The 25,009-nt window shown below is 41.5% G+C and overlaps 1 protein-coding gene across 1 annotated transcript in view; it reads left to right on the top strand.

Moving 5' to 3' along the window:
- The first annotated feature begins 4,601 nt into the window (after positions 1-4,601).
- Positions 4,602-25,009, top strand: part of LOC135200234 (large ribosomal subunit protein P2-like) — a 40,540-nt gene continuing 20,132 nt past the window's right edge. Inside the window, exons 1-2 of the mRNA XM_064228674.1 lie at positions 4,602-4,742; positions 20,765-20,946. Coding sequence (XP_064084744.1) covers positions 20,778-20,946 — 169 coding nt within the window. The 5' untranslated portion in view covers positions 4,602-4,742; positions 20,765-20,777. The remainder of the gene's footprint in view (positions 4,743-20,764; positions 20,947-25,009) is intronic.

Raw genomic sequence — 25,009 nt, 5'->3', positions numbered from 1 at the left:
CCATGGCAAAGGAGAGACATGCTTGTCTCAGCCGTAATCTTGAGGCTACGACCCGAGAGATGGTGGAAAGAAGCAACGAGAAATCATGAGATGTTAAAATTGCTGTTGGAGACAATGTATTCCTAAAAATCAATGTGAGAAATGAACTAAATTACAATTTAGATCCAAAGTTTGAGGGTCCTTTTGGAGTTATTGAGGAAAAGACAGGAAACAGATTTGTAGTCTTAGATGAAAAGACACGTCAGTCGAAAATATCTAAATTGAAAAAGATTTGTGGACAATAAGATAGCATCGCTCAGTTGCATTTTTGTTCTTTCCAGATTTTGCAAATAGATGATGAAATGTGATTAAGCAATTTTACGTAACCTTATTTTCCCTTTCATTCTCTTACTATTTTCTTATTATGGGCAAAATGCGGCGATTTGGCGTAAAACCCGAAGTAATTATTTCATGATGGAAAATGGGGTGAAAAATGTGGGAAATTACTATAGAATTGAGAAATATTATAAGGGGTTCGTGGTGATGACTTTTGGTGATGATGATACCTGTTGATGATTTTTGTGATTTGGTGATTCCAGGTTGTGTTGATTTATTGGGGCTGATTTTTTGTGGCTATTTTGTGGGTGAATATTTTCTGGCTATGAATTTTGGTGGTGATCTGTGGTTTTATGAGCCAAAAGAGGTGGTGATTGTGGTTCTTTATGGTGTTATGGCTCTTGGGGGGTGGCACTAGTGCATTGTGGTTTCATGGGGCCCTATAAAGGTGGTTATATTTGGCTGTATATAATTGTTATGGACAATTTCTGGATTGTAGTTTTCTGTGGTTTATATCCTGACGAGATGATTACTTGGGTGTTATTTACATGTGGTGGTATCGCAAATGGTTTACTTTGAGGTATATTGGTGGTCAAATGGCTTAGAATTTAGCCTGTGGTGGATATTTTATATTGGTGGATATTTTTTATTGGTGGCTTTTTAATAGACATTTTCGAGGACAATTTTTTTGGGCGCCCTTGAGATGACAATGAGGATAATTTTTGAGGAATGTGGTTCAATAGCATCAGTGAAGATTTACTGAGGATTCCCAGCGAAGATTTGATGAATGCTTTTTGGGCCATTTGAAGGAATGATGATTTCTGAGTTTACAAGTCTGACTAAACAAGTCCATAAGTACATGATGATGTAAACACCCCTATTCATAATGTTGGCCTCTAACATAAAAGCACACTTGCAGCGCAAAGGTTGCACTATGACCAATGATTAAATTAATGGCGATCTTACTAATATTAATATCCTGGTTGGGGCAGATTATTTCAGTTTCTTTGTCCTCCGTATGGACAAGATTGACGGAGTGAGTTTGTCTGTGACACATAATGGTGTAACGCCGATGGCCGTGTTCAACAGTGGGCCCTAGAAGGGGTAGACGTATCTGTTGTCTGCACATTTCGAGTTTGTCAAGTCACCCTAGAGATTGATGTTGATATTTGGGGGAGACTAGATACAGTAGGCATCACTCCCCACGAACAGTACACCACCAGAGTAGCATTGTAAGCACCGATTGAGGGTACCAAGTAAGATTACCGTTCCATGGGCCAGAACACCCAGATTTAAATTATCATAATCCATTTGCTCAATTGAATGCATTAGAGACGCAATTTATGAAAGACCCTGATTGCCGCAGAGACTCAGAGAACTTCCTTCAGACGTATCTCGACGCCCTCACGATTCCTTTATGATTGCCTTTATCCAGGTCCCAACTTAGTAGAAATGATATATGATTTGCTCCTGAAGTTCCGACATGATACCTATGCACTGGTGACCGACATATCGAAAGCTTTCCACCGGATATGGTGCATCCCGACAATGCTAAAATATGCACGCTTTTTGTGGCAACAAGAGCTGAAACGAACGGCAGTGTACTCTTTTAATGTTGTAGTTTTTGGCATAAGTAGTAGTCTTTATCTTTTCCAACAAGTGCTCCAAACCTATCTCCGAGAGCGGGGACAGGAAGATATCAAATCGTTCTATGTGGATAATTATTATCTGCAGACCTACGTAGCTAGGGAACTGATGGTCAAATCCTTACTAGACGAGGCTCACATGCCGAATGGCGCAATATTTAATAAAACACGTTTAACAACTGGCAATCCTAACTTCTTCGCAAGCCAATTCGAAATAAAACTGCTTTAGCTACCAGTATCCAAAAATACTATGGTGGAAAAAAGCTTACTATAGGGTAGCCGGCAGCTCGGTCAAAGCCTCGTCCTTGACCATCTTTCCAGTTACACAAGGTTTCTCATCTTTGTCTTTTGGCTGCGTTCTATGACTTACCTTTCAGTTGGTGCCTGGGTTCTTCACAGGCGGCGAGACTACTTGGGTTGTTTTTAAGGAGGACTGATAACTGGGGTTGTTGGTGGGCGTGACAGATCTGGGTTGTGGGTTGTCTCTCTCACAGATCAAACTATGATGTCGTTCATCACTTAACTTACAATTATGCTTTACGTTACATTGCCTACTGGCGTGACCGGACGCTAGGCAGTTGAAACATTTCTTATTCAAAACTAACTGACGTTTTTTTGCCACCACGGTAGAATACTTTGCACAATTGTACGTGGTGTGATTGCCGTTGCAGAACGAGCAAGCAGTTGCACGGATTGCGTTTCCTTTAGATCCCTTCTTTCAGGCAGTTAATGATAATTCCTCTCCCCTCAAGCAAAAATTCGGGTGTAGTATGGGTAGTCCTTTAAGTCCTATTTTAGCCAATCTGTACATGGAATACTTTGAAACTACAGTAATAAATGCAATAAAACCCAAAAACATGCTGTGGATGAGATACGTGGATGACATACTAACATTTTGGGATAATAAGTGGGGTAATTTTAATGAATTCCTTTCAAAATTAAACGCATTAGTGCCCAGCATCAAATTTAAAGTTGAATGGGAAACAGACAACAAAATTCCTTTTCATGATGTTTTAATAATCAGAGACACGACAGAATACAAATTTACCATATACAGAAAACCAACGTTCTCACTTTCATATATTCACTACTTTAAGCTATCATGAGAAGACTATCAAGATAGGTCTAGCTAGCAACCTATTCTTAAGAGCCTTACGAATTTGTTCCCCAGATTTCCTGGAAAAAGAATTTGAACTAATTCGCAAGCAACTTTCATCTTTAAAGTATCCTGACCATATAATTGAGAAAGCAATTCAAAAAGCAAACGTAATTTTCTACCGACCCCCTAAAGACAAGACCAGAGACACACCCAACAATAAAATAAAAATTCCCCACCTGGAGACGATTAAGAGAGTAACTCACACCCTTGGGAAATCCAACCCTTTTGCATTTACCTACCCAAATACCTTAGCCAAATCCCTGATTAACGTCCAACAAAAGACATCGCCCAAAGACTCTGGGGTATATGAGATCCCATGCCAGGACTGTGACCAATCTTACATCGGATTTACAGGTAAATCACTTCCCCAGAGATTAATACAACACAAACGGTCAGTTAGGTATGGACAACAGAACTCGGCTATTTTCAACCATATAAATGAACATAACCATAGAATAAACTGGAATATGTCACGTGTAATTTATAGCAGCAACTGCCGGTACAAGAGTCAAATGATGGAATCGGCCTTAATAAAAGAGAAGCAGGTAATGAACATCTCAAAAGGGAATTGGACATCGGACATCGTCGACGCAGTGTTCATTCAACCAACGCTTAAGAAGATTAAAGGAAGATTATCAGCGGGGGTGACCTAAATTGGCTTACTTGTGGACGAATTTCTTGGTATAAATACCACCTTTTCTGTAAACTTTTCTCATTCATATACCTGAAGAGAGAGACAGCAGTCTCTGAAATATAGTACTTATCTCTCTACATTTTGGTGTTTTTATGGGCTCCTTTTATTAGATGGAATTCTGTTGTTACAGAACACTTTTACCAGTCATATATATATATATATATATATATATATATATATATATATATTATATATATATATATATATTATATGTGTGTGTGTGTGTGTGTGTGTGTATATATATATATATATATATATATATATATATATATATATATATATATACATACATTTATATATGAAATTTCCCGCTTTTACAAAAAAGAAAAAAAATAAATAAAAAAATCTGGCCGCCCAAGGAAATACACTTTATGGACACCATTCGGACTAGCAAGAGGTACAAACCAGCGTTCTTTTACGGGCCTTAAAGCATTTTCATGAACAATCGTGTTTTTTACTAATTTGGTTGTTCAACACAACGAGTTCCAAAGAGAGAATGTAGGTTTGCTTAATATGGAGGAGCATAAGCCATCAACGTCCTCTTACTACGGCCGCTCACTTCTAATAGTAGTAAACCTTTTTTCCGGCGATTCGTTATAAAAGATGGGAAAAACGTGCTCTCCTTAGTTCTAATATTTTGGTGGCAATATCAATGTTAGCACTATCAAAATCTCTGTCATCATTGTTATTGGATGAAGTTAATATTCTTGTTAATAGATGACGACACTTGCCTACCCGATGGGGAGGAGCTTAAGAAGTGATATATAGATAGTCTGCGAAAATATATCTTAAGTACATGTGAAATAAGGAGTGATTTTGAGTATTTTCTATTTTTGTTGCCCGCGTAGCTCTCTCTTTACGGCAAAAGTCTCCCCCGAGTAAACTTCGTTGTACTAAGTAGACACGTTTCGTGCTGCTCAGCTTAATAGTAAGTAAAATTGCTAAAATAACTGTAAGAAATCCTTCAGCTTTGAGTGAAAACTAGTTTATACAGAAAAGTTTAGATTTAAGTGCATTTGACGTGGTTACTTTCACTTGTGGCTTATATATTGGACACGTGTTACTCTACTGGCCAGGCACAGGTTAGCCTACTACTGGGCATCCCTAGAGGAACCACCCCAAAGTAACAGGACATGTGTTTTCCCAGTTTATTGATGTGTTTTGCACGAATTTCACCTTCATTTCTGTCGGAAATGCACGATTTTAAAGATATCATAACTCAAGGGGAATACCTGAAACACACGTCAATTTCCGACGGAAACGAAGGTGAAATTTGAGGAAAACACATCAAAGTGACCACCTTCGTAACTGGGAAAACACATTTCTAAGAAAAGAAAGTAATCATACAAACAAACATAACTCCCTAACCTCACCTAGTACAACGTGTTAGGGTAAACAACCGCGGATGATCCATCGGCATCGCGCTGTCCAGGCCTTGTTCACTCGGTATTTCATTAGTGAAACAAGAATACAATTACAACTTTAAGCATACCATTCAAAAGATTGAAGTTTCGTCAACATAATGTGATATATGAAAGCGCCATACGAACTAAAATAAGCATGTGACGCTCTTCGTAAAATAGTGTTTCCAAGGCAGTTTTGAAATCCAATATGGCGGCTATCGTCAGGCTGGCCGGTCTAACCACGGACAATCCACCATCTTTCCAGCACTCATTTGAATAATGTTGGCGTATATATGTAACGTTTATTGATCTTACTCAAGATTATAGTTGTAATCATCACAATAAAACAACATTTTGTTGCCTATATTAGTGAAAGTATGAAACTTGTTACTACCGGGGTCATGGTTTGAACTGAATTCATTTTTACCTTGTAATTGGTGGTTTTTATCCTTACTGCCATCACAACTGAAACACCTTCAATATACCTCCCTTTATTGTATTTTCGTTTCCCAAACTTGGCTTCGTTGATTTTAACGATTTTGCCGGGACCAGCTATTGGTGTACTGCTATTTTCAATGTGGTGTAGTACAACTTCCCAGCATAAATTGCACCAATCGAAATATGCACGCGCTTGAACCAAGTTCCACTCAAGCCAGATACATTAAGATGACAACGTGTTCATCGACCATCCAAATCCTTGAGAACTTGATCACACCGGAATTGATTATGTTTTGTCAATTTTACAATCGAACTGGATATTGGTACGGCAGCCGTACCCCGATCTCGGTAGATATTGGTACGGCAGTGAATTGCGCATGCGCTAACCGTTGTTTACCGCCTCACGCATATCCAAAGACTATATACTGAAGTTATATACACAGTCTTTGGGCATATCAGTGACAGCAAGAAAAAATGGTGACGGAACAGCATTGAAACCGCGGAATAATACATTAGTTTTCGCCGAAAAACAGATGTTTTTCAGGCTTTAACGAGCTGAAGAAAGCCATAGACATCTATGAAGACTCAAACTTTCAAAAATTGGGTAATTCATGGTATATACGTAGGTCACAAACGATCGAAATCGGCCCTGAAAAGAATTCCGAAGAGGAGATTCAAAGAGGATTATATATAAATATATACACTACCATCGTACCTTTGGTGACTTTCTCGGCTCTTTATTCTGCCCGACGTCGGCAGCTGCAAGGGCCGTTATATACTTTACAATATTCTTTTAATTCACTTCATTGGGTATATTGCAGCTGTCGGAGAAGACGATAGAATTTACCAGGTCCATGAAAATCTGGATAGTGTTGTTTTTGTAGTACAAAAAGCGGGACACAATTCACAAAAGCTAAACAAACAAAAACAGGGGGGAGGAACATTTTGCTAACTGAAAAAAGGGGGACAGATGTTCAAAAAGCGTGACTGTCCCACCTAAAAGCCGAGCTTTGGTTTACATAATACAGTATGATTACCAAACTGGTAAACGGATACAGCTAACTGCCGTATCTACAGCAAGTCAAGACCGCAAATACGGCGCCAATGACAGAATCTGCCGTACCCTCACCGCACTATATTATTTGTACGGCAGGAAGTCTGAAATTGACGCATGCGCAATTCACTGCCGTACCAATATCTACCACGATCGGGATACGGCTGCCGTACCTATATCCTGTGCCTTTTACAATACTATAAAGGCAACTTGGGCACCCATAAGTTAAATTTAACACCTTATTCCTTGCAAAAAAGTAAACGATTGACTCCCGATCCCTACAAATAACAGAGATATCCACAATAGTCAAATCACAACTGTTGCAAAGATCCATAATGTTCATGTGCTGAAATTAAATGGACGACTTCAGGGGAATGTCGACAAACCAAGCTGAATCTGGCATAATCCTTGGCCTATGATTGGTTGGCCTGGGTCAAATTTAAATAAGAGAATATGATAGGTCAATTAGAACAAACCTGCCCATGTGCAGTAACCAGAACCTGGTCAGCGCATGCGCAAATGCCTTTGACCCAACCTCCGAAATATCCCCGACTATAATGACATAAAGCAGCGATCGGAATAACTATTGGAGAGCGACCTTGCGTGCCACCATTAAAAAGTACTGAGGACTTAAGAAAAACCCTGGTTGGTAACGAAATTGTGTGATAATGAAATTGTCCTATTTCAGTTGGGTAAGTGTATTGTCTGGTATAATTTAGAATGAAGAATAAGTTATCTTCCTTACTGTTTTGCATGTTACTAATCACTGCGATAAAAGGCCGCTAAAGCTTTGTAAAGTTTTACCGAGTTGGAAACGCACAATGTTCGTAATGATGGAATAAAGAAGAATATTTGCAATACCATAACCAAAAATATATGTTAAGAGAAGTATTATCACAATTAATGGTGAAACTGTGGTTACTTTGAGAATATGGAGAAATGGGTGTTAACTCTTCAAATACTTCTTGTTAAGTAATATAAAAACACAATTTGGGCATTTGCATTGTGTGGGTGATAAGGTGTCTGGTTGGTCAGAAGAATTGTGGGGAGGGTGGTAAACGACGTAATTAAGGGGGGATGATTTCACACGTATGTGGAAACTAATGCCGTATTTAAGAAAATATTTAAATGCAATACTGAGTATAAAGAAAAAAAACGGACATGTTCGTGATGGATGGACAATGGGAAATCAGAGAGGCCAGATGAGGGGGGGTAATGTGAACTTTAAAAGTAAAAATTAGTTTCTCTTATATGTATGAAACCAAAAATGTGTGGATTTTATTAAAGGAAATAATATTGCAATGAAATGTTTCGGCAGGAACACCTATTTTACGAAATAGCTATGAAGGATTACATACAAAAATTTATATTATGAATAAGGAATGAAATGTTATCAAGTTCTAAGAATATTCATTATTATATTATCACTGCCTATTTCTGTAAATGATAGTATTTTAATATTGGACCTGCTGGAAAAAAAAAAAAAAAAAAAAAAAAAACCCTTAAAGGAAGATTAACTTATAGGTTAGCATACCAACCTAACTTAGTAGAATGTGTTATCTGACCATGTGGGCTCCGTGTCATCCCATAACCCCCCTTTGAGGAAAAGAAATTTAAAGGAAGACTTAACATATAGGTTAGCGTACTAACCTAGTAGAACGTGTTACCTGACCAGGGGGGCTCTGCCCCCTGTACCCCCCAGTTGTTTTAATTGTGGTTGGTGGTAAAGTCGGTCAGTCTTAACTCGCATAGGTCGTAAGTCGACAACTAGCTTTACGTATAAGAAATTAGAGAGACAGGAAGAGGCTTTGATTTGGGCTATGTATTTCAAAATCAGTTAGTCAGGATTCTTCTAAATTGAATTCAGATTTCAATATTCCTGTTATTTCCTTACCTCCTGCTCACACTTCTCTTGTTATGCCACCTTCTCCAGTTTCAGGCTCCCGCACTTACGATCCCAACCCCATTACCAGTCTGGAAGAGAAGATTGATGAGCGTTTTGCTCTGTTAGTACAGACTATGGAGCAGCTTGGTGCGTCTGTGAAGGTCTTAATAAACAAGGCGAAAAGTGATAGTGTTGTGTCAGTGGAAGAGGTGGCAGTTCGTCTCACCGATGCTCCTAAGCAAAGGTCACTGTCACGCTCCCCAATGCAGGGGAGGAGTCAAACTGGTAGCCCAAGGGAAGTTGGTGGGGTCTGCCCATGAGCAGTCGCCCCCTCAATTCAACCCTTTGTCGCTTCCCAGGTGGAAGAGGAGAGCTGTTGAAAAGGTCTCTTCCTTGGATGTGCATAACTTGTTGAGTTCAGATGACTCCTCTCCACGACACCAGTGGCGTTCAGGGAGCAAGTCTCGGCCGTTGAAGAGAGGCACTTTGGATGCAGCCTAGAGATCCATGCCCTTCTTGCCGTCAATGGGACAGCCCAGAGCCGTTTTCTTCTGACTGCCTCACGGAAGTTAACGGGCGCCCGAGGCTTGTTGTCGCTCTTCGGCTCCTGTATCTGTTGTGCAGGTGTGCCCAATGGACGTAATCAAGCACCCGAGCTCCCTCCGGTAGCACACCAGTTAGCACCTGCTTGGGTCACGCAGGAGCTTCCATCAACTCACTCAGCTCCCGGTGTTGCTGCTGCTGCCATTGAGACAGTAGATCTCATTCAGTTGAAGCTCGACAGTATTCTGCTTTTACTGAATAAGCCGCTTTCTTCAATTCAAGTTCCTACGACTCCGTTAGCACCCACAACAGTTCAGCTAGTGCCAGTAGTGACCGAAGCTCCCTCGGTATCGTCTCCTTGGACGCCTTGAGATGCTCCAGCACCGCAATCTCTGATAGAGGCTGTTTCGACATGGACACAAGTTGATGCAGCCACACCTCAGACTCTTGCAGATGTGGATCTTTCTCCTATTTCGTCTAAAGTCGAAGCTACCGAAGATCAAGAGGCTCCCTCTTCAGCGTATGTGGCGTCTCCTGAAACAACTTTGGATATGGATAATATGCCTTCGTTTAAACCCTGGAAGATGTCAAACATAGTTTTGTCTTCCTCTGCTAAGAAGGCTCTTAAAGAGATAGACACTTGGCTTGCTGAAAAGAGGGAACAAGGGAAGACCTTTTTGTTTTCTGATTTCTCAAATCTCCAGGTGGAGATACTTGTCATGTTACGAAAGAGGTGCCTCCCTTGTGTGTTCACACTTCTTCACAAGGAGATTTTTCTGGTCTGGTAGATGCAGCCAGACGCTCTGCTTTTTCTTCGGGAAGATTTTGTTTTTTGCCTCAGAGTTGGCACATCTGAAAGGCATTTTCAAGTTATTTGAAGTTTTCAACTTTTCTTGACTGGCAGATTGGATGCAAGTTCTCTCGTGTACCAATAAGGGGATTAGGGACGGTTCCCATGACTTGGCCTCTCTCTTTACATTGGGAACGCTCAAGAAGAGGGAGCTCTGGTGTTCCTACACGTTGAAGGGTGTTACTTCCTCAGAGATCAGCTCTGTTGTTCTCCCCCTTAAATAAGAGACACTTGTTTCCCAAAGTCATAGTGTTAGGAATTGCTTTGGATCTGGAGGAGAAATGTGCGCAGGATCTCCTTGCCCAGTCTTCCAAAAGACCGAGATATCCTCCAGTAACACTTTTGAGGCCAGCCCTTTCGGGCCAGACAGAGATCCTATGCAAGATCAAGAGGAAATATGAGATTCTTTTCTAAGTCTGTAAAGAAAACTTCTTTGAGGGGCTCTAGCAAGTGAGGGCACCATTCTCTGCACAAGTGTAGTAGCCAGACTTCTAGTTTTGGGAAGTTTGGCAGAGAAAAGGTGCAGAACCTTGGATTGTCAAGGTTCTGAAGGAAGGCTACGTTATCCCCCCCTTAGTCGGCACACCAGTCGTTCTTAATGCTTATTCAAGAAGACCAGAGGATTTTCGGCTCTAGAGGATGAATAACTTCTCTTGTAAGAAAGGGAGCAGTAGAACTTATTCAAGATCATTACTCTCTGGGGTTCTACAATCGTCTCTTTGTAGTCCCCAAGTCATCGGGAGGCCGGAGCCCCATCCTGGATGTCAGTGCCCTGAATGTCTTCATCGTAAAGACGAACTTCAAGATGGAAACGAATCAAACAGTCCTGTCGTCCATTCGCCAGGGAGATTGGATGATGTCCGTAGATCTTCTGGACGCATACTTCCATGTTCCCATACACCCCAAGTCAAGGAAGTATCTCAGGTTGGTGTTCAAAGGAAAGATTTTTAATTTTTGTGCCTTTGCTTCGGACTGACGATGCCTCGTGTTTACCAGGGTAATGGCTCCACCTTCAGGAGATATGAATATCCTTTTATTTAGACGGGCTCTTAAGAGCCCAGTCAGAGAGTCAGTGTGCGGAGGACCTCATAAACTCTCTTTAGTACACAAAAACTCTCTCTCTTTGGTACACAAGAACACTCTCATTAGTACAGGAGTTAGGAATTCTGGTAAGCTCCCAGAAATCTCAATTGATTCCTACTCAGGAGATTCAGTATTTGGGAATGACCATAGTGACTGAGTTTTCGGGTTTTTCCGACCCGGAAAAAGAGTAGATTCTAGCATGAGAAAGATACAAGAAGTTCTGTCCTTAAACGAGTGCTCAGCCAACAATTGGAGGAGTCTGCTGGGGTTCCTTTCATCGATGGAGCAGTTTGTGTCGCTCAGCAGGCTACAGTATCTTGGACCCCTGCAATTCTGTCTGAAAGCGAGCTGGAACAGAAAGGAGCTTCCAGACTCGCATGTTTTTCCTATAACACAGGAAATAAAAGAGGACCTCCTTTGGTGGAATTCAGAGACTGTCGGAAGGCAAGTCTCTTTCAACTGAACACTAACCTGAACTTTTCAGACGCATCGGACCTAGGATGGGGAGCACTTTCAGAGCAAAGCGAAATCGTAGGTGTATGGTCCCCAGAGCACAGATCTCTGCATATCAATGTGAAGGAGCTAAAGGCAATACACCTGGGTCTTCAGTCCTTCACATCAGAAGTAGAGAACAAGACTGTAGCGGTCTGCGCAGACAACACGACTGCTCTCTCGTACATCAAGAAACAAGGACTCTGTCTTTTTCTCTCTTTACGAAGCGGCAAGAGATCTCATTTGGGCAGAATGAAACAATACGCATTTAGTCACCTGGTTCGTCCAGGGGAAGCTAAACATTTTAGCAGACAAGCCAAGTCATAGGAAACAGATCCTGCCGACAGAATGGACGTTTGATCCTCCGGTCTGCCCTAGCCCTTTGGAAACAAACCGGAAAACCGACGATAGACTTGTTTGCCATATCTTGGAAAACTATAATTTCACCTCTATTTTGTTCGCCAGTTCCAGACCCACAGGCGAGGGCAGTAGATGCTTTCTTCTGGACTGGTCAGACAAGGAACTGTATGCTTAACCTCTGTTCAGCTTGATAAGCCAAGTGCTGAACAAGTTCCTTGTACACAGCAACGTCTCTGATCTTGGCAGTTTTGAATCCTGTATGGGGTCCCTTCAGGATGTGAGCGCTTATCCCTCACGGAATTGCCACATCTTTCCCAGCCCTCATTTGAACAACATTTGTATGTGTATGTAACGTTTATTGTTATTACTCCAGATTGTAGTTGTAATCAGGGTTAAACTAAGCAATAACAGCACGTTGGGTGTTACCTTGATTCATTTTTTTTTTTTTTTTTTTTTTTTTTTTTTTTTTTTTTTTTTTTGGTTATTAATTGAGAATTTTATACATTTAACTTACCTGTCAGATATATACTTAGCTATTTGACTCCGTCGTCCGACAGAAATTCGAATTTCGCGCACACGCTACCTGTAGGTCAGGTGATCTACTTACCTGCCGCTGGGTGGCAGGACTAGGAACCATTCCCATGTTCTATCATATTTTTTCTGTCGGCCATACTGGCAACATCGTTGTGGGTATCTCCGGCTGGATTCGTATTTTGCATCGCAATTGATCTTCGTTTGGACTTCTCGGTGACGTATTTGCATTGATTGTACTGGCATACGCGATTGTGGACCGTTTTTGGAATTTGATTTGGATTGTTCAACATGATGTCTGATTCTGGAAATGTGGTGAGAATGTGGTGAATGTGGGTTGTAAAGTTAGGATGCCAAAGGCATCGCTTGATCCTCATACTATTTGCAAGAAATGCAGGATGTATGAATGTTCTTTTGGTAATACTTGTAATGAATGCAAGGATTTGAGTGCGGAAGAATGGAAATCTCTAACCTCATACTTGAAGAAGTTAGAAAGAGACAGGGTGAGGAGGTCTTCTTCCAAACCTTTGTCTAGTTCTGTATCTAGCGGGGTTATCAGTTAATATTAGACCCTCTTTCTCCTTTTTTACTGCCCCATCTAATGTACCTGCTCCTTTATTAGAACACACAGATTCGGCATCTGAGATTGCGAATCTTAAAGCCGCCCTTCGGAAAATGGAAACCAAAATGGCGGCCTTTGAAGGTAAGCAGTGTGATTATAGTGCTGTGGATAGTGATTTAAGTGTCCCCAGTGCAGTGGAGGGGGCGTTTGATTGTCTCCACAACGCTCCCAGGCCTAGACCTCTTTCAAGCTCCCAAGCCCAGAGGAGAAGGAATGTCGAAAGCCGTAAGGAGGTTGTGGAGGATCCCCAACAGTCAGACGTCCCTTCGGCATTTTCTGTATCGCCACAGAATGCCAGAGAACGCTACAGAAAAAGCGTTCTGCGTGAGTGTTTCTCCTCCTCGGAGAATTCTTCACCTAAAAGAGGTTGGAGATCGGCGGATCTTTCTCGCCCCCTGAAAAGACGTTTGGATGAACCCAGGATTACTTCTAGTCCTGAGCGTTTTCAAGAGGAGGACCATTCAGTAATCAAACAACCGAGGGTAGACAATAATGAAGAGACTAAAAGAATCCTTCGCACTATGCAGGATTCCATCACTTCTCTTGTGGGAGTTCTGTCAAAAGACCCTCCCAGAAGGAAAGACGATTTCCTGCCTATTAAGAAGTCTAGGCTATCGAGGGTTCAGACTCGCCATAGTAATTTGTCTTCCTCTGATTTGGAATCGGATTCATCAGCCTTGCATAGGCCGAGCAGGATCCGTTCTCCTGTCAAACGCAAGACGCCAACGAAACGCGTAGAGCCTTCCAGGCACGAGACGCCAGACAAGAGCGTCGAGTTTTCTAGACGTGAAACGTCAGCCAGGCTTGAAGCGCCAGCCAGGCGCGAAGCGCTTTACAGACGCGAGTCGCCAGTCAGGCGCGTCGAGCATTCCAAGCGCGAGACGTCAACCAGACGCGAGACGCCAGTGTGTATCGAGGCGCCAAGAAGACGCGAGCTTCGAGATAGGCGCGTGACGCCAACCAGAAGCAGGACGCCTCCCAGGAGCGAGGCGCCAGGCAAGCGCCAGGACGCTACGAGGCGCGAGACGTCAACAAGAAGCGTGACGCCTCTCAGGAGAGAGTCGCCAGGCAAGCGCGAGGACGCTCCAAAGCGGTTGACGCCAGCCAGAAGCATGACGCCTCCCAGGAGCGAGGCGCTAGGCAAGCGCCAGGACGCTTCGAGGCGCGAGACGTCAACTAGAAGCGTGACGCCTCTCAGGAGAGAGGCGCGAGGCAAGCGCGAGGACGCTCCAAGGCGCGTGACGTCAACCAGAGGCGTGACGCCTCCCAGGAGAGAGGCGCCAGGTAAACGCGAGGACGCTGCAAGTCGCAAGACGCCAGCCAGAAGCGTGACGCCTCCCAGACGCGAGGCTTCTTCTAGACGTGAGGCCTCTACTAGTTATGGGGACGGTATTGTTCGTAGTCCTTCACCTACTAGAAACATTTCTCCTAGAGCGGCTTCTCTTGATAGAGAATCGTTCAGGAAAGAGCGATCTCCTTCTAACCTTGAACTTGAAGAGATTTCTGAGGAAGAAGTTCAAACTAACGAGGGACTTTCCAACTATAAAGTTTTAGCCTCGTTACTTCTTGAGGAGTTTGCGGATTCTCTTAGTCCTGCAGCTCCTCCTTCGCCGAGATCTCTGTTTTCGAGCACAAAAACCCCGAAATCCTCTGCTTTCTTAAAGATGAAACCGGCGATCTCAATGAAGAAAGCCCTCCAGTCTTTAGATTCGTGGCTTTTATCAAAAAAGGAAACTTTGAGAACTGTTTATTGCTCTCCTCCCTCCAAGCTGACGGGGAAAAGAGGCATTTGGTATAAGACAGAAGAGGCGATGGGATTGATGCTCCCCTCGTCTGCAGATTCAAGGATTTCTCGAGTCTTGTAGAGTCTGTGAGAAGACAGTCTCTCAATTCAGCAAAGGCGTCCTGGAGTATGTCGGAATTAGATCAGCACCTTAAGGGAATTTTTCACGTCTTAGAGGTGTTCAACTTCTTGGATTGGTCTCTTGGGGTGCTGGCTAAGAAGACGAGTGAGCCAGATTTTCTGGATCCAGAAACTTTGCACAGTGTCCTATCTTGCATGGATAAGGCTGTGCAAGATGGTTCTGGTGAGTTGGCTGCTCTTTTTGGATCTGGAATGTTAAAGAAAAGATCTCTTTACAGTTCCTTTCTGACGAAAGGAGTTTCTCCTTCTCAGAGGTCCGCTCTATTATTCGCACCTCTGTCAGAACATCTGTTTCCTTCATCTTTAGTGAAGGATGTTTCGAGATCCTTGTCGGAAAAGGCTACGCAGGACCTTCTTGTACAATCTACAAAGAAAAGTAGACCTGCAGTTACGACTCAGAAGAAGGTGGCTCGGACTCCAGTGGTGCCCTTTCGTGGAGCCCCTTCAACTCGATCAACTTCGAAGAGAAGACCCTTCGACAAGCGAGGGAGGTCTTCCTTCCGCTCTTTTAAAAAGAGCAAATAGCAGCCATGTCCTCCAAGCACAGGTAGGGGCCAGACTTCAATACTTTCTGGATGCCTGGTCCGTAAGAGAAGCAAATCCCTGGACTCTGTCTGTCCTACAGAAGGGGTACATCATTCCCTTCGTAGACAGACCTCCTTTGGCAACATCTCCGAAGGATTTGTCGACGAGTTACAAGGACCCTGGACTGAACGAGACTCTCCTTCAGACGGTGGTGTTCGATGAGGGACAAGAATGCAATAGAGCTAGTGCAAGATCCTTTCTCCCCGGGGTTTTACAACCGCCTTTTCTTGGTTCCAAAGGCTTCGGGGGGATGGAGACCCGTCCTAGATGTAAGCGTCCTGAACAGGTACGTGGAGAAAAAGAAGTTCTCCATGGAGACTTCAGCTTCAGTTCTGTCTTCCCTACGTCAGGGAGATTGGATGGTATCCCTGGACCTTCAGGATGCTTACTTTCATGTTCCGATTCACCCATCGTCAAGAAAATATCTAAGATTTGTTGTACAAGGACAAATCTTCCAATTCAGGGCCTTGTGCTTCGGCCTAATCGACCGCCCCTCAAGTATTCACGTATCTGATGCGGAACGTGGCCAAATGGCTTCATTTAGAAGGGATAAACATCTCAATGTATCTCGACGATTGGCTAATCCGGGCCAAGTCGGAGAAACTGTGTTTGGAGGACCTACAGTCTACTTTGAACCTAGCAAAGACGTTAGGATTACTCGTGAACCTCGAGAAATCTCAGATGATCCCCAGTCAGAACTTAGTCTATTTGGGGATTCGGATGGATTCTCGGGGTTTTCGGGCTTTTCCGTCCCAGGAAAGGATTGCTCGGGGATTACAGAAAATCTCGAGCTTCCTAGAGAAAGAACGGAGTTCGGTGAGGGAGTGGTTAAGTCTTCTGGGAACCCTTTCCTCACTAGAACAGTTCATTTCGCTAGGAAGACTCCACCTTCGCCCTCTTCAATTCTTCCTAAGAAGAATTTGGAGTTGGAAGAACGGGCAACTTTCAGACACTTTCAGTATTCCTCTGGAAGTAAAGAATCATCTGAAGTGGTGGATTTTTCCCTTAGAAAAGAACGAGGGCTTGTCTCTAGAAGTTCGGAACCCAAACCTAATCTTGTTCTCAGACGCTTCAGAGAAAAATGGGGAGCGACTCTAGGCAGAAAAGAAGTATCAGGCCAATGGAGGAAGGATCAGCTAGACTGGCATATAAAACTCCAAAGAACTTTATGCCGTTCTTCTAGCTCTAAAAGCCTTCGAGACAGAGGTGTTAGGTCAAGTGGTACAGGTCAACTCGGACAACACCACAGCGTTGGCCTATATCAAGAAACAAGGGGGGAACTCACTCTCTTTCTCTGTTCCATATAACAAAAGAGCTGTTGTATTGGGCAAAAGAAAAGAAAGTGACTCTTCTCACAAGATTCGTGAAAGGAGAGAAGAACATCAGAGCAGACAGGCTAAGCAGGTTAAACCAAGTTCTCCCCACAGAATGGACCCTTCACTTTCAGGTGTGTCAAGCTCTGTGGTCCCTGTGGGGCAGTCCACATATAGACCTATTCGCCACCTACCTATCCAGAAGGATAGAAAACTTGTGCTCCTTAGTGGAAGACCCGAGAGCGATAGCGGTGGACGCCATGCTGCTGGACTGGTCAGGCCTAGATGCCTACGCCTTTCCCCCCTTCAAAATGTTAGGAGTGGTGTTAAGAAAATTTGCGGCATCAAGAGGGACGAGACTAACACTCATCGCTCCCTTTTGCCCGTCTCAAGATTGGTTCACAGAGGTACAGGAATGGACAGTGGACTTCCCAAGATCTCTTCCACACAGGAGAGATCTTCTCAAACAACCCCATTTCGAGAGGTACCATCAAAACCTCCCCGCTCTCGCTCTGACTGCCTTTCGACTATCGAAAGACTTGTCAGAGCGAGAGGCTTTTCAAGCAAAGCTTCAAAAGCAATTGCTAGAGCCCGGAGATCTTCAACTATTCGGGTCTACCAATCAAAATGGGATGTTTTTTAGAAGATGGTGTAAGAAGAATAAACTGTCCTCTTCCGATACCTCTGTGACCAACATAGCTGATTTCTTGATTTTCCTTAGGGAAGAATCAAAATTATCAGTTTCTACCATTAAAGGTTATCGAAGTATGCTTTCGGCCGTATTTCGAAACAGAGGTTTGAGAATTGCAGAAGATAAAGACCTCCACGATCTTATTAGATCTTTTGAAACCTCTAAAACCTTTTCTCCTCGCACTCCTAACTGGAACCTAGATGTAGTTTTGAGATTTCTATCATCTAGTAGATTTGAACCTCCTCTCAACGCGTCGTTTAGAGATCTAACGAGAAAATGTATTTTCTTGTTGTCGTTAGCGACTGCGAAGAGAATTAGTGAAATACACGCTCTAGATTCTCGAGTAGGATTTAAGAGTGATGCGGCAATTTGTTCTTTCCAGACTCTGTTTCTGGCCAAGAACGAGAACCCTTCAAAACCCTGGCCAAAGAGTTTTGAAGTTAAAGGACTTTCAAATCTAGTAGGAGAGGAATTAGAAAGATCTTTATTTCCGGTTAGAGCTTTGAAGTTCTATTTAAAGAAGAAGAATGAACTAAACGGATGTAAACAAAGCCTGTGGTGCGCAGTTCGGGATCCTAGTAGACCCATGTCAAAAAATGCATTAGCATTTTTTGTGAGGAGCATTATTTACGGATGCTCATAATGACTGCACTGAAGACTCTCTTTCAGGACTCTCCGAGTGAAGGCTCATGAGGTTAGAGCGGTAGCCACTTCATTAGCATTTCAGAAGAACATGTCTTTAAAAGACATTGTGGATGCGACTTACTGGAGGTGTAATTCAGTGTTCGCATCGCACTATCTCAAGGACGTTAAAGTAACATATGAAAAGTGTTTCTCTCTGGGTCCTTTTGTATCAGCCGATACAGTGCTGGGGCTGGGAGCACATAACGATCCTTAGAAAAATTTGTATTGTTTCTAATTTTTTGATAGTACATAGATCTACCTTGTGAGACGAGTTGTTGGTTTTTTTCTGCTGATTAGTATGCTTGCTGGCGCACGGACGTCTTAGTTTGGATCAGTGGGGGAATCAAGAGACTTCTTACTGGCTAGATTGTACAAACATTTTTTTTTTTTTAATTTATTTTTATTTTTGTACTTTACTGTACGAATGTTTGTGATTCGAGTTTGTGGTTGTTTGCAAGAGGTTAGGGGATAACTTCTTGCAATCTTAGAACTAACATGGATAGGTTGAGGTGATCGGGATCGATGTTGTGCTCCTTGTATAGGTCTTGTCAAGTAAGTGGATAAGCACCCATTGACGTAGTCCTTCCAGGATCTACCAAGTAAGCGGGTAAGACCCCTTTGGCAGAACCACAAGAACTCTTAGCCATAGATCAATATCTCGCTGAGGCTCTTGAGACTGACTAGACTCCTGGATTCTATTCATGAAGTCTTCAGTCTAAACAGGTAGGAACCAAGGTTTTATTTATTTATTACCTACAACGATAGTTGTGATTCCTGTTTGATTCTGTATTTAGCTGTCTCTTTCCCACCTCCAATGGTGTGAATCAGCTAAGTATATATCTGACAGGTAAGTTAAATGTATAAAAATGATATTGTTATTATACAATAAAGTTTTATACATACTTACCTGGCAGATATATACAAAATTATACCCACCCTACCTCCCCTCAGGAGACAGGCGGTATAGAAAAAATATGATAGAACATGGGAATGGTTCCTAGTCCTGCCACCCAGCGGCAGGTAAGTAGATCACCTGACCTACAGGTAGCGTGTGCGCGAAATTCGAATTTCTGTCGGACGACGGAGTCAAATAGCTAAGTATATATCTGCCAGGTAAGTATGTATAAAACTTTATTGTATAATAACTATCATTTTTACCTTGTTTATTGGTGGTTAACTGTAATTTACCTTAGAACTCTGTCCTACGGTAGGGGGGACTCATTGGGAATGCAGGGTTTTGGGTGGGTTAGACCACAGGGAGAATTATTACCCCAGAACTCCATCCCACGGTAAGGGGGACTGATAGGAAAGCGAGGTTATGGGTGGGATAAATCACCTGGGAGAAGGTTGTGGCATGTTATTGTATTTCCTGTTGTATGTGACATAACACGAAATAGAAGATTAATAAACCAAGAATGTAGCCATTTCATGGCAAATTTCATGTTAATACTACTACAGCAGGTATTCCCCTGCTTACGACGGGGTTAGGTTCCAAAAAACCCATTGTTAGTTGAAAAAATCTTATCTTGAATATAGCCTAGTCTACACTAGGCTAATCTGTACCATCTTTACATATATACTTACCTACACTACAAAGTATACCCTATACATATAATTATAGTAATGATTATTATCAGCCAATTCTCTAGGTTCAATGCAGATTGACTTATAATTCAGTACAAAGAGAAATTGAATAACGCTAACAAAATTTAGCTAATGTATGTTATGGTTTATCGTATGCATTTACAGTAGCCTAGCCTACCTTCCCTCTTCTGTTTGTAATGTACATAACCCCTTGGCTGATGTAAACAAAATTTGACATTTGGCACAAGCATTTTAACAGTGATGTGTTATAGGGGTGGGTTAAATATTTATCATTTATGTTAGTTTGGGAAGCTAAAGCTTTTTGTTTAGTACTGTATATATGCCTTTAAATTTGTAGTGTTCCATATGAAAATAAAATGTGCAGCAGGCTCCAAGTATATAATGTTTGATCCTTGTGTTTTGCTTTTCTGCTGTCGAATGGAGGAAGGTAACAGATAATCTTTAAATGTGGCCCGCGGTCACTTCAGTTAATTATCTGTACATGAGGAAACAGCAACTCTGCTAAAAGTTGCTGTTTCCTCATGTATAGATACCAGATTATCACCCATTTTCCTGTAATGTTCGGATGATATTAATATGGCAGCGATGCTAATTGTCTTAAGAGTCTCAACCCTTTCGTAGCCAGACTGTAGTCCATGTATTGCAGAAGATGTCTAGTTAAAAACATCAGTTTAGTATATCAAACATTGTAAATCTTATAAAAAAAATTCAGATTTTTATTGGAATAAACCTTATCATCTGTATGGAAATAATTAATGTAGAAATTTTTGTGGACTTTATTCATCCTAAGCATCTGTGATATGTAAATTCATGGGTGGTAAAAAGTGAAACAGTTTGGACCAAATAAAAATTTAGTGTATATTAATGCAATCTCAATTCTTTTCCAGTACTACTTGAAGTATGCGTTACGTTGCTGCTTATTGTCTGGCTGCCCTTGGTGGTGGTTCTCCATCAACAAAGGACATTGAGAAAATCCTAAGCTCAGTTGGTGTAGATTGTGATGCTGACGAGGCCAAGAAAGTTGTTGGAGAATTGGAAGGCAAGAATTTGGAAGAGCTGATTGCAGAAGGTAGGGCAACCATTGAATCATGGTTGTTGCTGTTCATTGTTGAATTTATGCTTATAAAATAATTTGTTAAAAAGTGGCAGTATCACTGTTTGTGTATCTGGCAACACATGCAATATGATGTTTGGTTAAATGAAGTGTAATTCCATGCTTTGGTAAAGGGCCCAATGAAGATGCCTTTTTTTTTTTTCAACGATAACATTGAAACTAAGAATTTAAGAATCCTAGGAATCTGTTCTGTATCAAACAATTAAGCCCAGAACGTATTCTGTTTACACGGAAAATATGAAAGTAAGAGTGCCATAAATTTTTTTATGGTAAACAAAAATGTACCATTTTGCCCTTTTTTGTTATTTTTCTTAGCTATACGTAAGGATGGTACTTTTCATTTTTACTAAGTGACTTACCAAGCAATTACACAGATGAAAGCTTCCTACCACAGCAGTTCAAAATTAAGATTTGGCGGTAATTTAGGTGAACAGAATCTACCCACTTTTGGGATCGCCAGGTACAGCTTAGCAGATAGCTAACAATTTGTTTTCTGTCAGGTCCTAATCAACATCATTGGATTTTGGGCAGTAATTTTCTTTGCTTTTCACACTATCTTCCAGTTGTTATTAGTGAAGTATTCATTTTGTTGGTTTTTTGGCCAGTTAATCCTGCTTGTTGAGATTAACCTTAGTGATTTTATATATGCAACTAGGCTTGTTTCTATCCGTCGGTAGCTAGAATTTTGAAATTCGTGGTAGTGCCCCATTGTTTTGGTTAGGCGATAAACCCCCTTCCCTGCCCACTACCAGGGGAGAGTGGAACCAACTCAGCACTGAAAATCAGTTGTTTTTTGCCAGCTGGTACTGTAAACAGTGTTCAGGTAGCAGCAAATGTTTTTGGAATGTTAACTTCTGGTTGATGACTTGGAGGTTTTTGGTTAAGTACCAAAATATCATATTTTGGTACCCAATTTGGCAATGTTTATTTATAAACAGGAATTAATTGTCGAAATAGTCAATTTTGCCTTTGAATTAGACCTTGTCTTAGTTTTTGAGTTCGTTAGTAATTAGGCATGTCCAATGCTATTTCTCAAAGTACTAGGTAGTATTGCACAAGACTTATTAAAGCGTGTTATGATCCACATTCAGTGTGCACCAACTGTAGGGGTCAAACTTGCTCTTCTAATTTGACTTGTGGGAATGTGGTCAGTGGAATAATAAGGCTTGGAAAACTTTAACCATTCACTTAAATATTTAAGTGAAGAGATGGATAAAAAGAGAAAATTAGCTGCTAGGGCTAGCAGTAATAAGTAGGTAGCTAGTCAGGATATTCATGCTAGAAATGTCTCTAATTTACCTTCTGAGATCAACCTTCTCCCTCTTCTATTCAACTTATCCTAACCCTGGCTCCCTTACACCCGATCCTGATGCCAGCCTTGAAGTGCGGGTAGACCAAAAATTTTCAATTATGTTATAGGTGATGGAAAGTTAGGAGCGTCTGTCAAAACATTAATGGAGAAGGTAGGTGGCGAAGTGAGTGCCAATACTATAGTAGTACCAATCTAAGGTGAGGGTTTGGGCGTGTCTAAAAGTGAAAACACGCGTTGCCATATCTTCAAGTTCTTTGTAGAGCCGGCCAAAGTCAAAGCTCTGTATTTCTTACTAATCACCCAAGGGAAACATTACCTTTAGGTCTTAACCTCTGTCCTGTACAGATTATCCTCCTTTCAGAGTCTGGGGAAAGGGGAATGCCCACTCTAATTGTCTTTGATAGTGTGTATTGGCATTAAAACTTCAGATATGAAACACTTCTTTTTATTCTTCAATTAACTTATTTATCAACAACCTACATGAGAGAAAACTAAAGAGAAATCTGCAGAAGGCTTCATTCCAAATGCTGAGGTCACATTCATGTCAAAGAATGACTGATTATCACCGTTGTTACAACCCTTGGGAATTGTTACAACCCTTGGGGTTGTTATAAAAGTTCTTATTATAATAATTGTTGTCAGTAATAAATGTAACTCAGTGCTAAAGGTCAGTGGAAACAAACACTCAAGATAACTTAACAATATTTAATACTTAAATACACAATTTAGATCAACCTTGTCGGATGACAAATAACATAACTTTAAACCAGGAAGGACAAATACTAGTCCTTAGTAACACACTGGATTCCCTAAAACTAAGAAGCTAAGTCCTAACAAAGACAGGAGAAATAAACCGTTATTAATAATAAACTTGATTGGATCCAACAATTTAGCTGGCCAGACCAAAAATTACCCTAATACTAATTCCAAGAAAGAAGGAAGACAGAGTAAATAAAACAGGAAAACCATTATAAATCCTACCTATCAACACAAAACTAAGCATACAAAACCTTGTCTATAATAGACCTACTGAATGACGTTATATAGTCTCGACGCAAATATGACAATATATATATATATATATATATATGTATATATATATATAAGATTAAATAATACAAAAGGATGTATAGTTCTTCTCACTTCAGTGGATGTATACCAGGAGAGACAAAACTAGGGCCGTGATCCACTCGCCAAATCAGCTAACAGGGCAGGTCCTGAACGCCAGAGTAATACCATAAAGGGAAGGCGATCCCAACCGAAAATCAGAGACACTCTGTCTTACCTGGCGTCAGCCTCCCTACAGGCCATCTCACGAGCTAGCAAGCTCCCAAAACCACAGCAGCTGAATGGAGACGAAAGTGCCAGAAGAAAGCGACGGCACCAATTCCCTGGGAATTCCTCCTCGTCAGGGTAAGGCAGGACTGGCTCAAGTCGCAGGTGACAGGAGCACCTGCGAGTCTCTACTCGAAGTACACAAGCCGGAGGTCGAGGCAGGAGACACTCGAGTCGCAGGTGACAAGAGAACCTGCAGACAACAGACCAAGGCGAGGATCCAAAGCGTAATCCAAAGAATCGTCGTCCAGATAAACAGCCAAATAGTCGTCCTCCAAAGTCCAAATAAGTACATATGCTGCTCAAGGTATGATATCAAGGGAGTGCTCAAGCCCGAACTGAACTGTGTCCGAGCACCAACGTCCAGACATCACTCAGACACGTTCATAAACACTCGCATAAAAAAAAGAAAAACAATCGTTAAAACGATAGTTCGGTAATATAAACAAACGGGGAGGAGGCGCCTAACCACACTGAGAAACGTTAAATTAAGCACTTGACGTTAAACACTTAAAATGACCAGACAACGGACACTTATATTTCAAAAATAAAATAAACAAAAGCTCATACAAAACAAAGGCTATTCTGCCACAAAATAATTCTTAAAAACTAGTAATTAAACCTAGAAAAACAAGGCTGATCTAAATTCATAAAAGGCAAATAAAAAATAATCAGTTTCTTATACCTTCCTCCCCAAAAACAAAAAAAAAATTATTCCAATAGAATACATTTTTTTTATACAAAACATGAAACCTGTAAAGAGAGAAAAGGATTAACACATCACTCTCAAGACAAAGTAAAGTCTCAGTGTGAAACCTGAAATACGAATTCTCATTACACAACACTACTACAAACTAATATCAATAACAGAATTTTCACACAAAGAAAACTTACCAGCCTAAACAAAACAGAGAAAACATAAATCAAAATAACCAAAAGGCAAAATTAGCACAAAATAGTTACCCACCACGACATGACTGTCTCAAATTCAGCCAATAACATTGAGGTTACACATAACAGACACTACCAAAAGTAATGACCGCCCGCACTTTGGTCACTACAGGCTTTCCTTTGGTTCAAAAGAAAACAGACAAAATCATTAAATGTCTCACTAAGAAAACCTAATAACCAATAAACCAAACTCCAGGCGAAACACACTCATACTCATCCTCACATCTCTAAGATTAACGCAAACCAATTGAAGAGACGAGAAGGGCGAGGGGAGGGGAGCCAAGTCGTGATCAAATCTATATCCTTGAAAGGGCATCGGGAATTCGATTCTCTGATCCCTTAACGTGTTTTATCACAAGCGAGAATTCTTGCAATTGCAGAGCCCAACGTAAAATTCTCTGGTTGGCTCCTTTCATGCGC

The sequence above is a fragment of the Macrobrachium nipponense genome, chromosome 26, assembly GCF_015104395.2.
Source record: "Macrobrachium nipponense isolate FS-2020 chromosome 26, ASM1510439v2, whole genome shotgun sequence".
Classification (NCBI taxonomy): Eukaryota; Metazoa; Arthropoda; class Malacostraca; order Decapoda; family Palaemonidae; genus Macrobrachium; species Macrobrachium nipponense.
Note: the sequence above shows the minus strand (reverse complement) of the source record. Positions and strands in the feature narration are given on the sequence as shown.